Here is a 17,638-nt window from a genome sequence, read left to right on the forward strand (position 1 = left end):
CTCTCCTCTCCATCACTTGGCGCGCCTTTTGCCTAATCCCAGTTTACATTAAGCCTCTGTCGTCCTTGTCCACCTCGTGTCTCAACTCTGCTGCTGTAACATTAACATGGACCCAATGACAAGCACTTCTTTCACTTTCTGTCATCCTCCTTCCTCTTATCTCACTCAGAGGTGGGTGGAGGTGTCAAAAATGGTTCTGCAGTAATAGTGTTGTTACTTCAAAATAATATTCAAGTGGTAGTACAAAGTAGCGGTCCATTAAAAGTACTACTATCATATTTTCTGGAGTATAAGTCGCACTTTTTTTCATAGTTTGGGGGTGCGACTTATACTCAGATGCGACTTATATGTGAAATATGTTTTTTCGTCATAATTATGTATTTTTTGGCTAGTGCAACTTATACTCCAGAAAACACAGTACTTTTTAATTTGTTAGTAGTAACTGTCTGGGCAGAACATGTGTATTATAATTTAAAGTTCCTATATTATGCAAAACTGACTTTCTTGTGAGTTTTTAATGTTTTTACCTCCTCAAAAACACACCTGGAGTTGTGTTTTGTTTCATTCACACATGTTTGAGTAACACTTATTTAATTTAACACTTATATTAATTATTTGTCTACATTTTCCAAAGCTCAAAATGCTCCGTTCCACCTTGTGATGTCATGAAGTGGTAGTTTTCAAGTTAACAGCTACTTTTTACCTTTTACTCCAGTGCAGATTGGCAATTCCAGGAGCTGAAATGATCCAAATGATTCTAGAAATGAAGGTGTGTGGAGTTTAAAAACACAGTGGAGCACTTCCTGTTTTACCACATGATGACATCACAAGGTGGAACAGGGTGTTTTCAGTTTGAGAGAAGAACACAGCCTAAATATACAGGTGTGTTTGTGTGTTAAACATGTGGGAAGGAAACCAAAAAACACAACTCCAGGTCTGTTTGTGACGAGGAAACGGCGTAATATGAGCACTTTAAAGTTTCGTAATGTAATTTGAAAGAGAACCGATCTGGAAAAACAATAAAAATGAGAAAAACTGAATCAAATCTGAAAGAACTGCGCAAGTAACACAAATGTTTAAATTGTCAACATAAAGCTTTTTGTCACCTGTAGACTTGTAAACATGTTGGAGACAATGTGGGGCGTATAATGTGTATAATGTCACAATTTTGGGATATTTTGGGCGAAGAAATGGGGAAAATATTTGAGTACACACCACCAAGAACGTGCATAATGATGTATTTGGGTAAACCACTCATGCACACATCCCAAAAAAGGACAAATATTTAATCAAGATATTATTGGCAGCATCAAAAAAAGCCATTACACACAAATGGCATAAGGAAGACGCCCCCTACGCTTGGCAACTGGAATTACACTGTGGAAGAAATTTGTGATATGTAGAGACTGACATATATTCTAAGGTTACAAAAAGAAAAATATGAAGGACACTGGGGAAAAATGGAAATTGTATTTAAATGACATTGTTCTATCGTTACGTCTTTTGAAAACAGACATATTTCCTGACTGTTTGTTGACGTCCCATGTTTGCGTTTAAGATCACAAATACAGATGGAATCATTTCAAATCAAAAATAGGGGTGGGATTTAATACGTTTCCCGTTTTCCCACTCCTTTTCAAGCATAAATAAGAAAAAAAAAGTGAAATGTGCTTTAAGTGTACATGATTGATTAAAAAGCTAAGACTGAAAATTTATGTTGAAAGGTTTGGAAATGAAGTCTATGATTTGTAATTGTTTTTAAGAATCCATTTTGTGATGTGTTGAAATGTGTGTGTGTGTGTAATGTAAGGTTAAATTTAAAAAATCAAATACATATGCTCAAAATAAATAAATAAATGAATTGAATTTAAATTTAAATCGCCAGATATGAACTTCAGGGGTTGTACGCCTCACGTGCATGTGGTTTGGAGAGGATTTTGCAGTGTCTTTTGCAGTATTACAGTGAACATATTTAGATTTAGATCACCACGTTAACTCTAAATCGTACTGCTAACTGTAAAGAAGGTTTGAATAGGGCCTGGGACAGATCACATGATTATACAAACGGGACATCATGACGACTAAAACCTCTTCAGACATGTTTTTGACAAGGGAACAAGGGTATAACATGGGAGAAAGCAAAAAAAAAAAAGAACCTTGAAACAGCAATATAGTTTCTGAAAAGTAACTTGAGTAAATATTGCATGTTTGATTATTTTTTATTGTTTCAGAGTGTTCTTGAAGGTTGAAAAGGCCCCACAGTTCCAGCGACTTCATTTAAAACTTTAAAAATAAGGCAAGCATCCATAAATACCTGATAACTTTCAAGATCCAAAATATTACACTTAGTTAAGATATTAATATTTAATTATATAAGATTTTTTTTTACATGCTGTTTAAAATTTAGGTTAGAGTCAAAAACTACCCCAAGGTATTTAAATTGTTCAACCACATCTAATCTCTCCCCATTGACCAACTCAGAATGTAACTGAGTACTACCCAGGTCTGATCGTACAGTACTTTGCGTTCCTTTGATTTTCCGCTCTCTCTCCACGTGCCTTCCTCGTGTTTGTATTTTCATAATCCTGATCAGTCCCCGCTCCTCCGCTGTGTCTTTTGCTCCTGAACTCTGTAAATCTCTGTGTGTCTTTGCGCTCCTCGCTCCGTATAAATCCTCTGCTCTTCTCACATCTGATCTGTGCCGTACTTTATTCCCTCACGCCGCCGTATGCGTCACCGCTCCGCTCCTCTTTCACTCCTCTTTCACTCCTCCATCATGATTCCTCTTTTTTTCCCCTCCCGCTCTCCGTATGAAGCGGCGACCTGTCTGCTGCATACGCGTCTCTCTCAAAGAACAGACGGCACCCGGCTCAGCTGTGCTCTGCTTTTCTGTCACAAGCTGCAAATCATGAATGAATCCTCCCCGGGCCTCCACATAGTATTTACATCAATGGGAGAGTCTACGGGGACAATTTACGGCACCATATAGAGATAAGGCTGAAAGATCGATCGCTGCGGACAGGAAATCTCACTTTTAATGAGCAGAATTAGCAGGTTACTTATTTTAAATTATAAACTGCAAATCTAAGTGCAGTCACGATGCCAAAATGTCCAAATAAAATCCCAATTAGTTGTGTGTTTTTTTCCCCCAAATTCCTAAAACTGTACAGTATTTTAATTACCTCTTAAAAAAATATTTATATATATATAAAAATAATAAAATAATAACGACAACGACAATAACAACAACGCCGACGATGATAACAACAATGATAACAATGACAACAACGACGATAACAACAACAATGACGATAACAATGACGACAACAAGAACAACGACAACAAAAACAACAACGACAATAACAACAACAACAACGACGGTAACAGCAACGACGACAACACCAAGAACAACAACAACGGTAACAACGACAACAAGAACAACAATGACGGTAACAACAACACCGACAATAAGAACAACAGCGACAATAAGAACAACAACAACGGTAACAACAACAACAACGGTAACAACAACAACAACGATGGTAACAACGACGACAACAACAAGAACAACAACGACAATAACGACAACAAGAACAACAACGACAGTAACGACAACAACAAGAACAACGACGACGACGGTAACAATGACGACGACAATAAGAACGATGGTAACAACAACCACGACGGTAACAACAACCACGACAACAAGAACGACAATGACAACAACAATAACAACGAAGATAAGAACAAGAACAATAACAACGACGATAACAGTAACGACCACAACAATAACAATAATGATAATAATGATAATAATAACGATAATAGTGATAATAATAATTACATAAATGAATACATAAATAAATAAATAAAAAAACTTTATACTATATTAATTTGATTTTTCATTTATTAATTTACTCATGACTGTATCTGTGGTATGGGGCACAAACATCAACATAGTTCATGACAAAAAAACAGCACAACACATTATTTTTCCATCAATATAAAGCAAGAACCCCTTTTAAACAGGCACCAAGTTTACAGATTATTCTATTTTTTTTTTAATTTTTTTTTTTTTTCCAGCTTGAAGCAATAACACAAACTTGTATTTTGATGAGCTCTGAATAAAACTTAGAGATGTCTGTGTAATCCATCAGTCGTCCAGGTCTGATTCACAGCAAAAGACGAAGTTTAAATCTGTCAACTGTACAAAGGCAGTGTCCAGCAGCAGCAATCTGACCAGAACTGAAGAAGAAGAGGCTTGGACGAGCAGCCAAACGTCTTCACTCCTGCAACGATTTGTCCAGTTGACAGATTTAAACTTAATCTTTTGCTATAAAAAAAACTCAGGGATGTACTTCTATCTGAGTTTCATCACCTCACGGTCTGTGCTCTGAAACAAAAAAACATGAAATCCCTCTCTCAATGAATTACTTGAACATAAAATCCTCATTAATCTCTCCAGACCCTTGTAACTCCTGCTGTTATTAGTCCTGAAGTTAGAGATGAACTGCCTCTATTTAAGATTTTTACATAAATACCGTAATGTTTGGGGAATCAAAGATACAGACTCAGGGTAAAAGTTTGACAGAGTTTATTACAAACAAGGAAATGTGAATGTTTGTCGAGGGAGCAGGTCGTAGACAGCAGGGTCGGAGGCTGAGGTGTTCGTATCGGTCGTGGAGAGCTGGGTCGGAGGCTGAGGTGCAAGTTGAGTCCAAGAAACGGGATTTGACAAAAAAAAACAAAAAACGAGCAAAACCAGCTGAGTACTACGAGCATAATCACAAAAACTAGACTGAGCCAAGCGGAACTGTAGCACGGAGGATACACGGACGATCTGGTGGAGTTTGTAGGATCCTCAGTCCCTTTGTACTCCCGAGGTGGAGGGCTTTACTTGATTGCTCATGGGCTACAGGTGTGGAGTGGGTGGTGCCAGAGTCTCCGCCCAGCTCCAGATGACGACACAGACGGGACGGGGAAAGACAACACAATAATAAATATATTTCAGATTTATATAGTCTATTCAATTCTACATAAACACCACAGGATGACATTTCACCAATATACCGTTATATATTAAATTTACCGTCAGTTTATTAATCCATATTCCAATTATTAAATATGTACAGTATATTTTTTATGTATATGTATTTCATATTTAGCTCTTTGCAATTTTCACTTTTTTTATTACCGTATTTCCAAAGTATAAGTCACATCAGCCAAAAAATACATAATAATGAAGAAAAAAACATATTTCACATATAAGTCGCACTGGAGTATAAGTCGTACCAGTCAAAAAATGCATAATAATGAAGAAAAAAACATATTTTGCATATAAATTATAAATTGTGTCTGAGTATAAGTCGTACCCTCGGCTAAACTATGAAAAAACGAGCGACTTATACCCCAGAAAATATGGTATTTACTTATCAATAGATACTGTTGTTACCCATTTTGAAAAGTTGCCCAATTGTATTCTGAACTAGTCTCTTAAATAAACTCTTAAATCTTTTTTCTTTACAGGAAACTAGATGCTTTTATTTATGACGCTGCTGTGTTGAACTATATGGCCAGGAAGGACGAAGGTTGTAAGGTCAGTACAAGGTTTTTTTGTTTAAACTTAGGCTCATGTTACGGTGAATAACTCCTTTTTAATACTGAGGAAAATACTCTGTACTATTTTCAACTTGGCACAACGGGAAAAGGGTAAACGTGTCAAACTTTAACAACTACGGGAAGAAAACTGCTCCAAAACTGCCTTATTTTGCGATATAATCAAATATTTAGCATTAGCATTAGCCAAATCCGTGTGTTTTTTAATCCAGAGTCTGACTGATGTATTGCTGAATCCCTGGTATTGGATCAGTATCCGAGTATCGATCGTGTTTTGACAGTCCTAACCGCGGCGTTTCGTCTCACTGATGGCGTTTTGTGCGTTTCCAGGTGATGACCATAGGCTCGGGGAAGGTATTTGCCACCACAGGCTACGGTATCGCCTTGCACAAGAACTCACGCTGGAAACGTCCTCTTGACCTGGCTCTGCTGCAGCTGGTGGGAGACGGTGAGTGGGGGGCAAACGGAGGAATAATTAGGACAATGGAGGGAGGGGGGGGGGGGTGACAGAGGTGAGGAACGATCTGCGGAGGAGAGAGGAGAGGTGGCGTCATGGGGGGTAGATGAATCAAGTGGAGGAAGAGCTGAGGGGGTTTGGGACGTGAGAAGAAGACGATGGATCTGAAGACATGTGACTGAGGGAAGGAGAGAGTGATGGAGGGAGGGAGAGAAGGAAGGAGAGAGAGGGAGAGAGTGATGGAGGGAGGGAGGGAGAGAGTGATGGAGGGAGAGTGATGAAGGGAGGGAGAGAGTGATGAAGGGAGGGAGAGAGTGATAGAGGGAGGGAGAGAGTGACAGAGGGAGGGAGGGAGAGAGTGACAGGTGGAGGGAGGGAGAGAGTGATAGAGGAAGGGATGGAGAGAGGGCAGGAGAGAGCGTTGAAGGGAGGGAAAGAGGGAGGGAGAAAGTGAGGGAGACAGAGGAGAGACAGAGTAAAGGAGGGAGAGAGTGATGGAAGGAGGAAGAGAATAAAGGAGGGAGAGAGTGATGGAGAGTCACAGAGGGAGAGAGAGTGTGACAGAGGGAGAGCATGACGGAAGGAGGGAGAGAGTGATGGAAGGGGGAAGAGAATAAAGGAGGGAGAGAGTGATGGAGAGTCACAGAGGGAGAGAGTGTGACAGAGGGAGAGAGGGTTAGGGCGGGAGAGAGTGACGGAAGGAGGGAGAGAGTGACAGAAGGAGGAAGAGAGTGAAGGAGGGACAGAGTCATAGAGAGTCACAGAGGGAGAATGATGGAGGGAGAGAGTGACGGAAGGAGGGAAAGAGTGATGAAGGGGGAGAGAGAATGATGGAGTGATGGACGGAGGGAGAGAGGGAGCTGTTCTAATGGTTGTGATGATGAGTTACATTTCAAGTCCCATAAGAAAATGCCGTTTGAAAAACCCTATTCCAGATTTTCCCCCATGAATCTGAGCAGAATTGTTCCAGATCAGATCTATGGAAGAAGGAGCTGCTGAGGTGGAAACACGTCCACTGTGAACTGTCTGCATCTCATTATGAAGCATTTTACTGTTGACAATGGTGTTTTTTCGAGCTTCACTGTCACAGCTAAACTTTACACTGGTCTCTGAGGGTTGTGAAAAGTGCTTATAAACTCATCATGGTGAATAATTAGGATGTTCTGATGCATAAGGTCAGTGAGGAATAACTGTTTAAAATGAAGTAGTTCAGTTTTTCTTCGTTTTAAGACGGGAAAAATCAGGTACAAAGACTGTAAATATTAGTTGTGTGCATCTATGAAGGAGAGACAGGTTTCATATTTACATTTTTTGTACCTCACCTTTCCTTTCTGGTGGAGGGTCAGCCACCTGCTTGTCTCCATAAGGATGTTAGTGAATTGCATAGAGACAAGTTACCAGTCAGATCTGTAGAGAGGCAAGACACCACACTGGGAGAATGCACGTTTAAAGGTCTTATATTATGTGTAATGGACTGTTGTGAGATTTAAGTCATGTTGTAATACTGTTTCCTCCTCAAAAACAGACCTGGAGTTGTGTTTTGTTTCATTCACACATGTTTGAGTAACACTTTATTATTAGTCTGCCCACATCTCCAAACCTCAAAATGCTCTGTTCCACCTTGTGATGTCATCAAGTGGTAGTTTTCATATTCATAGATTAACACAACAGTTTGAGTCTGGATTTAAACATTGTCAAAGTCGAGGTCTGTTTCACATCTTCAGGAAGAATGTTCCAGGTTTAAACTGCACAAAACTCAAACACTGATTCTCCATGTTTAGACCTGGTTTAGTCCTGGTTTAGCCTGGTTTAGTCCTGCTTTAGTCATGGTTTAGTCCTGGTTTAGTCTTAGTGTAGTCTTGGTGTAGTCCTGGTTTAGCCCCGCTTTAGTCCTGATTTAGTTCTGATTTAGTCCTAATTTAGTCCTGGTTTAGTCCTGCTTTAAACCCGCTTTAGATCTGGTTTAGTCCCGCTTTAGTCCCGCTTTAGCCCTGGTTTAGTCCTGGTTTAGCCCTGGTTTAGACCTGGTTTAGACCTGGTTTAGCCCTGGTTTAGGCTTAGTTTAGTCCTGCTTTAAACCCGCTTTAGTCCCGGTTTAGCCCCTGTTTAGTCCCAGGCTAGTCCTAGTTTAGTCCTGGTCTAGTTCTGGTTTAGTCCTGGTTTAATCCTGGTTTAATCCCGGTTTAGTCCTGGTTTAGTCCTCAGAGTGTGAGATGGTTCATGTGGCTCTAACATGTGGATAAAGTTTAAAAACAGAGTGGAGCACTTCCTGTATCACTTCATGACATCACAAGGTGCAACAGAGTGTTTTCTGTTTGAGAAAAAAACTCTAAATCCTAAAAATGCAGGTGTGTTTGTGTGTTAAACATATGTGAATGAAACAAAACACAACTCCAGGTCTGTTTGTGACGAGGAAACATCATAAAACAGTGTTATTCGGGCTCTTTAAAGACTAAACTAGACAAGTTAAATGCCGTATTGTGAAACATTCCCGGCCAAACAATCACACAAGTAGATGTCCGGACCCTTCACCAAAAAGCCTCATAGTGCACCTTTAGAGACACATAAATACACGTGAATATTATATAAGCGGCTATAAAGCTTCGTGAAAGACATCAGTTTTAAATAAATCTGAATTTCACTGGATGGAGGTTTTTGTGTTTGGATTTCACAAAACGCTTCTTTATTTTTACTGCAGTGCTTTTGTTGACTATTTCGTCTGCTCCATCCACCTGTTTTGTTGCGAGGGAAGAATACAAGTGTCTTTATTGACTGGCGGGGAGACGGTGAGAGCGGACGCCATGTTGGATTTGAGTTGTGAGGCAGGATACCTTAAGTGACTGTGTGAAGTGTGAAGAAGGGATTTACTCGTGAGTCAGTGGAGTCGCAAAAACCAAAACGGAGCACTGACAGAAATACATCACATCACTCATCACAGCTCGACTTAGACACGATATAGAAAACAGAAGCGGAAAACGTGCGGTATTTTAAACTAACGCTGCGAAAAACGTGCGGTATTTTAAACTAACGCTGCGAAAAACGTGCAGTATTTTAAAATAACTGCGAAAAACGTGCAGTATTTTAAAATAACTGCGAAAAACGTGCGGTATTTTAAAATAACTGCGAAAAACGTGCGGTATTTTAAACTAACGCTGCGAAAAACGTGCAGTATTTTAAAATAACTGCGAAAAACGTGCGGTATTTTAAAATAACTGCGAAAAACGTGCTGTATTTTTAAGTCTGCGAAAAATGTGCGGTATTTTAAACGTTGCGAAAAACGTGCTATATTTTTAACGCTGCGCAAAACGTGCGGTATTTTAAACTAACGCTGCGAAAAACGTGCTGTATTTTAAAATAACTGTGAAAAACGTGTGGTATTTTAAAATAACTGCGAAAAACGTGCTGTATTTTTAAGTCTGCGAAAAACGTGCTATATTTTTAACGCTGCGAAAAACGTGTGGTATTTTAAACTAACGCTGCGAAAAACATGCTCATGACGGGCCTAACGCCGCAGCTCTACTGGAAAACCTCCTCGCCCGATGCTTAAACGCTCCGCTGACTCATCTCATGTCAGAGCTGTGGAGATGGCGCTCCGGAAACATGGAGCGTTGCCATGACGGCGCTCCGATTGTATCATCCTTCATCGTTTACTCCTACCGCCCGCTCTCCACTTCCCGGATAAAAGCAGTTTGGGTTTTTTTGCAGAATAGTGAAAATCCTCGTTGCCTCTTATCAGACGGCTCCTTTTTAGCATCAAGATTTAGATCCCGGGAATGTTTTAGTCAGTGAGAAATAACGGAATATCGAAGAATTTGGCAGTGTTTTTCGGAAAATATGGCCACGCAATTAATCAAGTTTTAAAAGAGATCTGGATTGGGGCTTTTGTAATCGTCAATGAGCAGCTTGGGTCTTTTTAATCGAGAGAACTTCAGCCAATGCTCTGTGTGAAAAATATGGTTTGGAGCAGAATTCTGACTTTGGAGGAAGATTTTTCAGAGTTTTTTTGTCTTATTAACGACGTCTGATTTTTACTGTCAGGAAAAATGTGAAAAATGAAAAACAAACGGTTCGCATTGGTCCAAAGTTATTACTCGTCTGTTCTTTCTTTTGTTGTTTTTTTCTTTTGTTCTTTTTTCATTCATTCTTTTTCATTCTTTCTTTTGTTTGTTCTTTCTGTTGTTTCTTTCTTTTTTCGTTCTTTCATTCTTTCGTCCATTCTTTCTTTTGTTGTTTCTTTCTTTCATTCTTTTTTCATTTGTTCTTTTTCATTCTTTCTTTCATTCTTTCCTTCTTCCGTTCTTTCTTTTGTTGTTTCTTTCTTTTGTTCTTTTTTCATTCTTTCTTTCGTTCTTTTTTCGTTGTTTTTTTCGTTCTTTTTTCATTCTTTTGTTGTTTCTTCCGTTCTTTCATTATTTTTTTCTTTTGTTTTTCGTTCTTTTTTCATTGTTTCTTTCGTTCTTTTTTCATTGTTTCTTTCTTTCGTTCTTTTTTCATTCTTTCTTTAGTTCTTTTTTCAATGTTTTGTTTCTTTTGTTGTCTCTTCCGTTCTTTCTTTCTTTCGTTTCTTTCGTCCTTTTTTCATTCTTTTGTTTTGTTTGTTATTTCTTCCGTTCTTTCTTTCTTTTGTTTTTTCATTCTTTTTTCATTCTTTCTTTAGTTCTTTTTTCAATGTTTTGTTTCTTTTGTTGTCTCTTCCATTCTTTCATTCTTTTTCTTTTGTTTCTTTCGTTCTTTTTTCATTCTTTTGTTTTGTTTGTTGTTTCTTCCGTTCTTTCTTTCTTTTGTTTCTTTCGTTCTTTTTTCATTCTTTCTTTCATTGTTTCTTTCTTTCTACAGCTCAAATCTTACCATGTTTTCCAAAGTTATTCCTCACTTACTTTTTGCGTTCAGAGCATCCTAATTATTCACTGAAATGAGTTTTAAAGCAGAGACCAGAGCAGAGTTTTTTGTCACAGTAATACCAATAACTAGCATGCGAACACACACTTCCTGATTACTATTAGAATACAGCACAGCGCTTTATAATTAGACACGGACAGTGCACAGGAGTCTTATTTTGACTTAAATTGTGCTGGGGCAAGACAAATTTTGCTCAAATACATGTCAAAAATGTGGATTCAAAGTGATTTTTTGTTTGTTTTTAATAAGACGAGAAAGAAATTGGATCAGAGAAACATTTATAAATCACTCCTTTTTCTCGCTTCCCGTTTCATCCCAGATTGGAAACAAAAATCCTTCTTCTGACCCATAAACGCATCACTGGTCAAACACAACTGTATCTGCAAAACCTGATCATTTTACAAAGTTCAAACTGTAAAATCAGATCTTCAGGTGGGATTTTAAAGTGAATCTAAAGATGTTTTTATTTAGAAAAGCTAGAAAATTGTTGATGTTTTTCATTTAGCGATTAGTTTTAATTTAAAGTTCTTGTTTTTTGTAGCACTCTGAGATTCTACAGGGTGAAGAGTGAATCATAAATAAATGTATTATATATTATTACATTTATTTTATTCATAATATTTTTTTTGGTCATATCTCTCTTGAAAAAAGAAACATTGAAAGATAAAAAACAACAGAATAAAGAATTAATGAAAGAAAGAAAGAATGAAAGAAAGAAACAACAAATGAAAGAAACAAAAGAAAGAATGAAAGAAAGAATGAATGAACGAAAAGAGAACGAAAGAAGGAATGAAAAAGAATGAAATAATGAAAAAAGAACAAAAGAAACAACAAAAGAAAGAAAGAATGAAAGAAACAAAAGAACGAACGAAAGAAAAATGAAAAAGAATGAAATCATGAAAAAAGAACAAAAGAAAGAATGAAAGAAACAAAAGAATGAACGAACGAAAGAAAGAACGAAAGAAAAATGAAAAAGAATGAAATCATGAAAAAAGAACAAAAGAAAGAATGAAAGAAACAAAAGAATGAACGAACGAAAGAAAGAACGAAAGAAAAATGAAAAAGAATGAAACAATGAAAAAAGAATGAACGAAAGAAAGAATGAAAGAACAAAAGAATTAAAAAGAATGAAATCATGAAAAAACCGAACCGCCACCTTAACGTGGTGGAGGGGTTTGAGCACCCGAATGATCCTGGGAGCTATGTTGTCGGGGGCTTCATGCCCCTGGTAGGGTCACCCATGGCAAACAGGTCCTGGGAGACGGGTCTGACTAAGAGCGGTTCAGAAGCCCATCATGAAGAGAAATCCAACGAGGCCGTTTACGTCGCCCGGACTGGCGTTACCGGGGCCCCACCCTGGAGCCAGGCCGGGGGTGGGTGCTCGGCAGCGAGCGCCTGGTGGCCGGGCCTTTCCCCACGGGGCCCGGTCGGGCCCAGCCCGAAGAAACGACGTGGGGCCGTCCTCCCGTGGACCCACCACCTGCGGGAGGAGCCATGAGGGGCGGGTGCAGAGAGATCCGGGTAGCAGTCGAAGGCGGGGACCTCGACGACCGGATCTCCGGACATGGAGACTAGCTCTGGGGACATGGAATGTCACCTCGCTGGGGGGGAAGGAGCCTGAGCTTGTGCGGGAGGTTGAGCGTTACCGGCTAGATATAGTCGGCCTCACCTCCACACACAGCTTGGGCTCTGGAACCCATCTTCTTGAGAGGGGTTGGACTCTCCATTTCTCTGGCGTTGCCCGCGGGGAGCGGCGGCGAGCTGGTGTGGGCTTGCTCATTGCCCCACAGCTCAGCCGCTGCGTGTTGGGGTTCACTCCGGTGAACGAGAGGGTCGCGTCCCTGCGCCTTCGGGTCGGGGACAGGTCTCTCACTGTTGTGTCGGCCTATGGGCCAAACAGCAGTGCAGAGTACCCGGCCTTCTTGGAGTCCCTGGGAGGGGTACTAGACAGTGCACCAACCGGGGACTCCGTTGTTCTCCTGGGGGACTTCAACGCCCATGTGGGTAACGACAGTGACACTTGGAGGGGCGTGATTGGGAGGAACGGCCTCCCCGATCTGAACCCGAGCGGTGTTTTGTTATTGGACTTCTGTGCTAGCCACAGCTTGTCCATAACAAACACCATGTTCGAGCACAAGGGTGTCCATCGGTGCACGTGGCACCAGGACACTCTAGGTCGGAGGTCGATGATCGACTTTGTTGTCGTGTCATCTGACCTCCGACCGCGTGTCTTGGACACTCGGGTGAAGAGAGGGGCTGAGCTGTCAACTGATCACCACCTGGTGGTGAGTTGGATCCGCTGGCGGAGGAGGAAGCCGGACAGACCTGGCAGGCCCAAGCGTATTGTGAGGGTCTGCTGGGAACGTCTGGCGGAGCCCTCCGTCAGGGGAGTCTTCAACTCCCACCTCCGGGAGAGCTTCTCCCTGATCCCGGGGGAGGTTGGAGACATGGACTCCGAGTGGGCCATGTTCTCCACCTCTATTGTTGATGCGGCTGCTCGTAGCTGTGGTCGAAAGGTCTGTGGTGCTTGTCGCGGCGGCAATCCCCGAACCCGGTGGTGGACACCGGAAGTAAGGGATGCCGTCAAGCTGAAGAAGGAGTCCTATCGAGCCTTGTTGGCTCGTGGGACTCCTGAGGCAGCTGATGAGTACCGGCAGGCCAAGCGTGCCGCGGCTCGGGCAGTCACAGAGGCAAAAACTCGGGGTTGGGAGGAGTTCGGGGAGGCCATGGAGGAGGACTATCGGACGGCCTCAAAGAGATTCTGGCAAACCGTCCGACGCCTCAGGAGGGGAAAGCAGTGCTTCACCAACACTGTTTACAGTGCGGGTGGAGAGCTGCTGACCTCGACTGGGGATGGTGTCGGGCGGTGGAAGGAATACTTTGAGGATCTCCTCAATCCCACTGTCACGTCTTCCGAGGAGGAAGCAGAAACTGGGGACCCAGAGGCGGACTCGTCCATCACCCTGGCTGAAGTCACTGAGGTGGTTGGCAAGCTCCTCGGTGGCAAGGCTCCGGGGGTGGATGAGATCCGTCCTGAGTACCTCAAGTCTCTGGATGTTGTGGGACTGTCTTGGCTGACACGTCTCTGCAACATCGCGTGGCGGTCGGGGACAGTACCTGTGGAATGGCAGACCGGGGTGGTGGTCCCTCTGTATAAGAAGGGGGACCGGAGGGTGTGTTCCAATTACAGGGGAATCACACTCCTCAGCCTTCCCGGTAAGGTCTATTCCAGGGTACTGGAGAGGAGAATCCGACCGATAGTCGAACCTCGGATTCAGGAGGAGCAGTGTGGTTTTCGTCCTGGTCGTGGAACACTGGACCAGCTCTATACTCTCCATCGGGTCCTCGAGGGCTCATGGGAGTATGCCCAACCAGTCCACATGTGTTTTGTGGATCTGGAGAAGGCATTCGACCGTGTCCCTCGTGGTGTCCTTTGGGGGGTGCTCTGGGAGTATGGGGTCCGGGGCTCTTTGCTAAGGGCTGTCCGGTCCCTGTATGACCGGAGCAGGAGCTGTGTTCGCATTGCCGGCAGTAAGTCAGACCTGTTCCCAGTGCATGTTGGACTCCGCCAGGGCTGCCCTTTGTCACCGGTTCTGTTCATTATATTTATGGACAGAATTTCTAGGCGCAGCCAGGGGCCGGAGGGGGCCTGGTTTGGGAACTACAGGATTTCATCTCTGCTGTTTGCAGATGATGTTGTCCTGATGGCTTCTTCAAGCCAGGACCTGCAGCAGGCACTGGGGCGGTTTGCAGCCGAGTGTGAAGCGGCTGGGATGAGAATCAGCTCCTCCAAATCCGAGGCCATGGTTCTCGACCGGAAAAAGGTGGTTTGCTCTCTCCGGGTGGGTGGTGAGTCTCTGCCCCAAGTGGAGGAGTTCAAGTATCTCGGGGTCTTGTTCACGAGTGAGGGAAGGATGGAGCGTGAGATTGACAGGCGGATCGGTGCAGCGTCTGCAGTGATGCGGTCGCTGTATCGGTCCGTTGTGGTAAAGAAGGAGCTGAGCCGGAAGGCGAAGCTCTCGATTTACCGGTCAATCTACGTTCCTACCCTCACCTATGGTCATGAGCTTTGGGTAATGACCGAAAGGACAAGATCGCGGATACAAGCGGCTGAAATGGGCTTCCTCCGCAGAGTGGCCGGGCGCACCCTTAGGGATAGGGTGAGGAGCTCGGTCACACGGGAGGAGCTCGGAGTAGAGCCGCTGCTCCTACACGTTGAGAGGAACCAGCTGAGGTGGCTCGGGCATCTGCTCAGGATGCCTCCTGGACGCCTCCCTAGGGAGGTGTTCTGGGCATGTCCCACCGGGAGGAGGCCCCGGGGAAGACCCAGGACACGCTGGAGGGACTATGTCTCTCAGCTGGCCTGGGAACGCCTTGGGGTCCCACCGGAGGAGCTGGAGGACGTGTCCGGGGTGAGGGAAGTCTGGGAGTCCCTGCTTAGACTGCTGCCCCCGCGACCCGGCCCCGGATAAGCGGAAGAAAATGGATGGATGGATGGATGAAATCATGAAAAAAGAACAAAAGAAAGAATGAAAGAAACAAAAGAAAGAACGAACGAACGAAAGAAACAACAAAAGAAACAACAAATGAAAGAAACAAAAGAAAGAACGAATGAAAGAAACAAATGGAGGCAGACAACACCTCCATTTGAACAGCAGACTGGGGTCCTGAGCTGCTCTCACGCCGGTGTTGCTGGAGCAGCTGTTTAGTTTCTCCAATATAACACTCACTTCACTCTTCACCACACTGAAGGGAGTAGACCACATGACTTTGTTTGTGACTCTGGGTTTTGTCCTTAGGGTGAACCAGTTTTTGTCTTAAAGTGTTTGTAGGTTTGGTCCCTCGTTTCTCACATTTCTCTCTCTTAAACACAAAGTTCAAACCTTCGTAGGCGCCTTTGTCGGTGCAGAACAACATTGTTTCATCAACATCATGGGTTTTGTCGGGGAGAAAACAAATTGCAAACGTACAGCACTTCAGAGTCACACTGCGATCCAACGTTTATGTAAATTTGTCTGAACACATTCTGTACTGTACAGGAGACACTTTTGGAAATATAACGTTCTGGCTTCTCTACGTTTGTGTGTTTATATATCCACACACACATGGAGGGAAACAGCAGTGCAGTTTTGTGTCTAAATAACAGCTGTGCGCTACATGCAGAGCTAGCAAGTGTTTGCCAGCTCCACCTGACCTGACCCGCCAGGAGAAACAGAGGTGGAGTGTGGATTTGACGCACCTGTCAAGTTTGGCAGGGCTGATCCGCTCTGAGTGAGAGCCGAGACAAGCGCCATCAGAAGGGCCCGAGAAGAAAGAGAAAGAGGCCGCCGCGGTATAAAAGCAGACAGAATGTAACGCGAGTCAAGTGTCTTCAGGAGCCGTGTCATCGTTTCAAACAGACTTTCCATTATTGTGAGAAGAAACAACATTATCTGGTTATTCACGACTGATGGGGCCGTGACCGAACGCTCAGATCCTTCAAATCCGAACGCTGTCGGACTTTTTATATGTGACGTACGTATAACTCTATATATCCAAAAATACAGTGTGTCCGTTAAAGTGTCTTTACAATTAAAACAATGTACAGTGGTCCCTCGTTTATCGCGGGGGTTTTGTTCTAAAAATAACCCAGAATAGATGTGTAAAAGAAACAGCAGAAAAGTCATTAGTTTGGTAAATTTGAGCTGTAGAAGATTGAATTATGAACGAAAATTGCACAAAAATGTCCAACTACTGCAAAAAAATGTGAAAAAATACAGTACACTGGTCTCTTGTTTATCGCGGGGGTCACGTTCTAAAAATAACCCGCAATAATCAAAATCCGTGAAGTATCAGCTTTATTTTTTACAGTTATTCTATATGTTTCACAGCTGTAAAACCCCTCACCACACACTTTATACACTTTTCTCACACAGGCGTTAACATTTTCTCACATTTCTCTCTCGTTCAAACTCTCTCAAAGTTCAAACCTTTATATATTATATCCCTCTTCCTTGATTATCGCTTTAAATGTGCTGCTCACCTGCCTCTGCTCCAGCGGTGTCCACAGAGGCGCCTTTATGTGCAGAGAAACACTTTCAAGTCCAAGCGGTTCTGAAATTTGTCGGTGCAGAACGTTTCATCGACATTGTGGGTTTTGGGGAGAAAACAAATCGCAAACGTACAGCACTTCAGAGTCACACTGCGATCCAACGTTTATGTAAATTTGTCTGAACACATTCTGTACTGTACAGGAGACACGGCACGGAGGAGACTGATGGACAATGGTCTACAGTCCAACAGCCAATCAGGACGCAGAACACAATGGTCTACAGTCCAACAGCCAATCAGGACGCACAACACAATGCACCTTCATATGCTGTAAAAAACAAACATACAAAACAGCAAGGCCGCGAAACGTGAACCGCGATATAGTGACGGACAACTGTATTACAGAGGCAATTGTTGAGATATCTCAATCAGACTTGTTCTTCTGTACTCCAAAAGTGTTGGACCTCATTTATTACACCTCTACATGGCTTCGTTAGACGCACGAAGCATCAAGGCGGGACTGGATTTCTTCCCTCGTCAATGGTTGTAATCTCATCTTTTATCCTTTGCTTTAGTTCAGTAACGTCCCATATCTTTGTTCGATACACAACATCTTTAAGATATCCCCAATAAACC

The 17,638-nt window shown here is 42.7% G+C and overlaps 1 protein-coding gene across 1 annotated transcript in view; it reads left to right on the forward strand.

Annotated features, from left to right (window-relative positions):
• LOC117384263 (glutamate receptor ionotropic, NMDA 2D) overlaps window positions 1–17,638 on the forward strand; it is a 72,854-nt gene that overhangs the window by 37,724 nt on the left and 17,492 nt on the right. The window contains exons 12-13 of the mRNA XM_055228101.1: window positions 5,527–5,596; window positions 5,947–6,064. Coding sequence (XP_055084076.1) covers window positions 5,527–5,596; window positions 5,947–6,064 — 188 coding nt within the window. The remainder of the gene's footprint in view (window positions 1–5,526; window positions 5,597–5,946; window positions 6,065–17,638) is intronic.

The sequence above is a fragment of the Periophthalmus magnuspinnatus genome, chromosome 16 (assembly GCF_009829125.3).
Source record: "Periophthalmus magnuspinnatus isolate fPerMag1 chromosome 16, fPerMag1.2.pri, whole genome shotgun sequence".
Taxonomy (NCBI): Eukaryota; Metazoa; Chordata; class Actinopteri; order Gobiiformes; family Gobiidae; genus Periophthalmus; species Periophthalmus magnuspinnatus.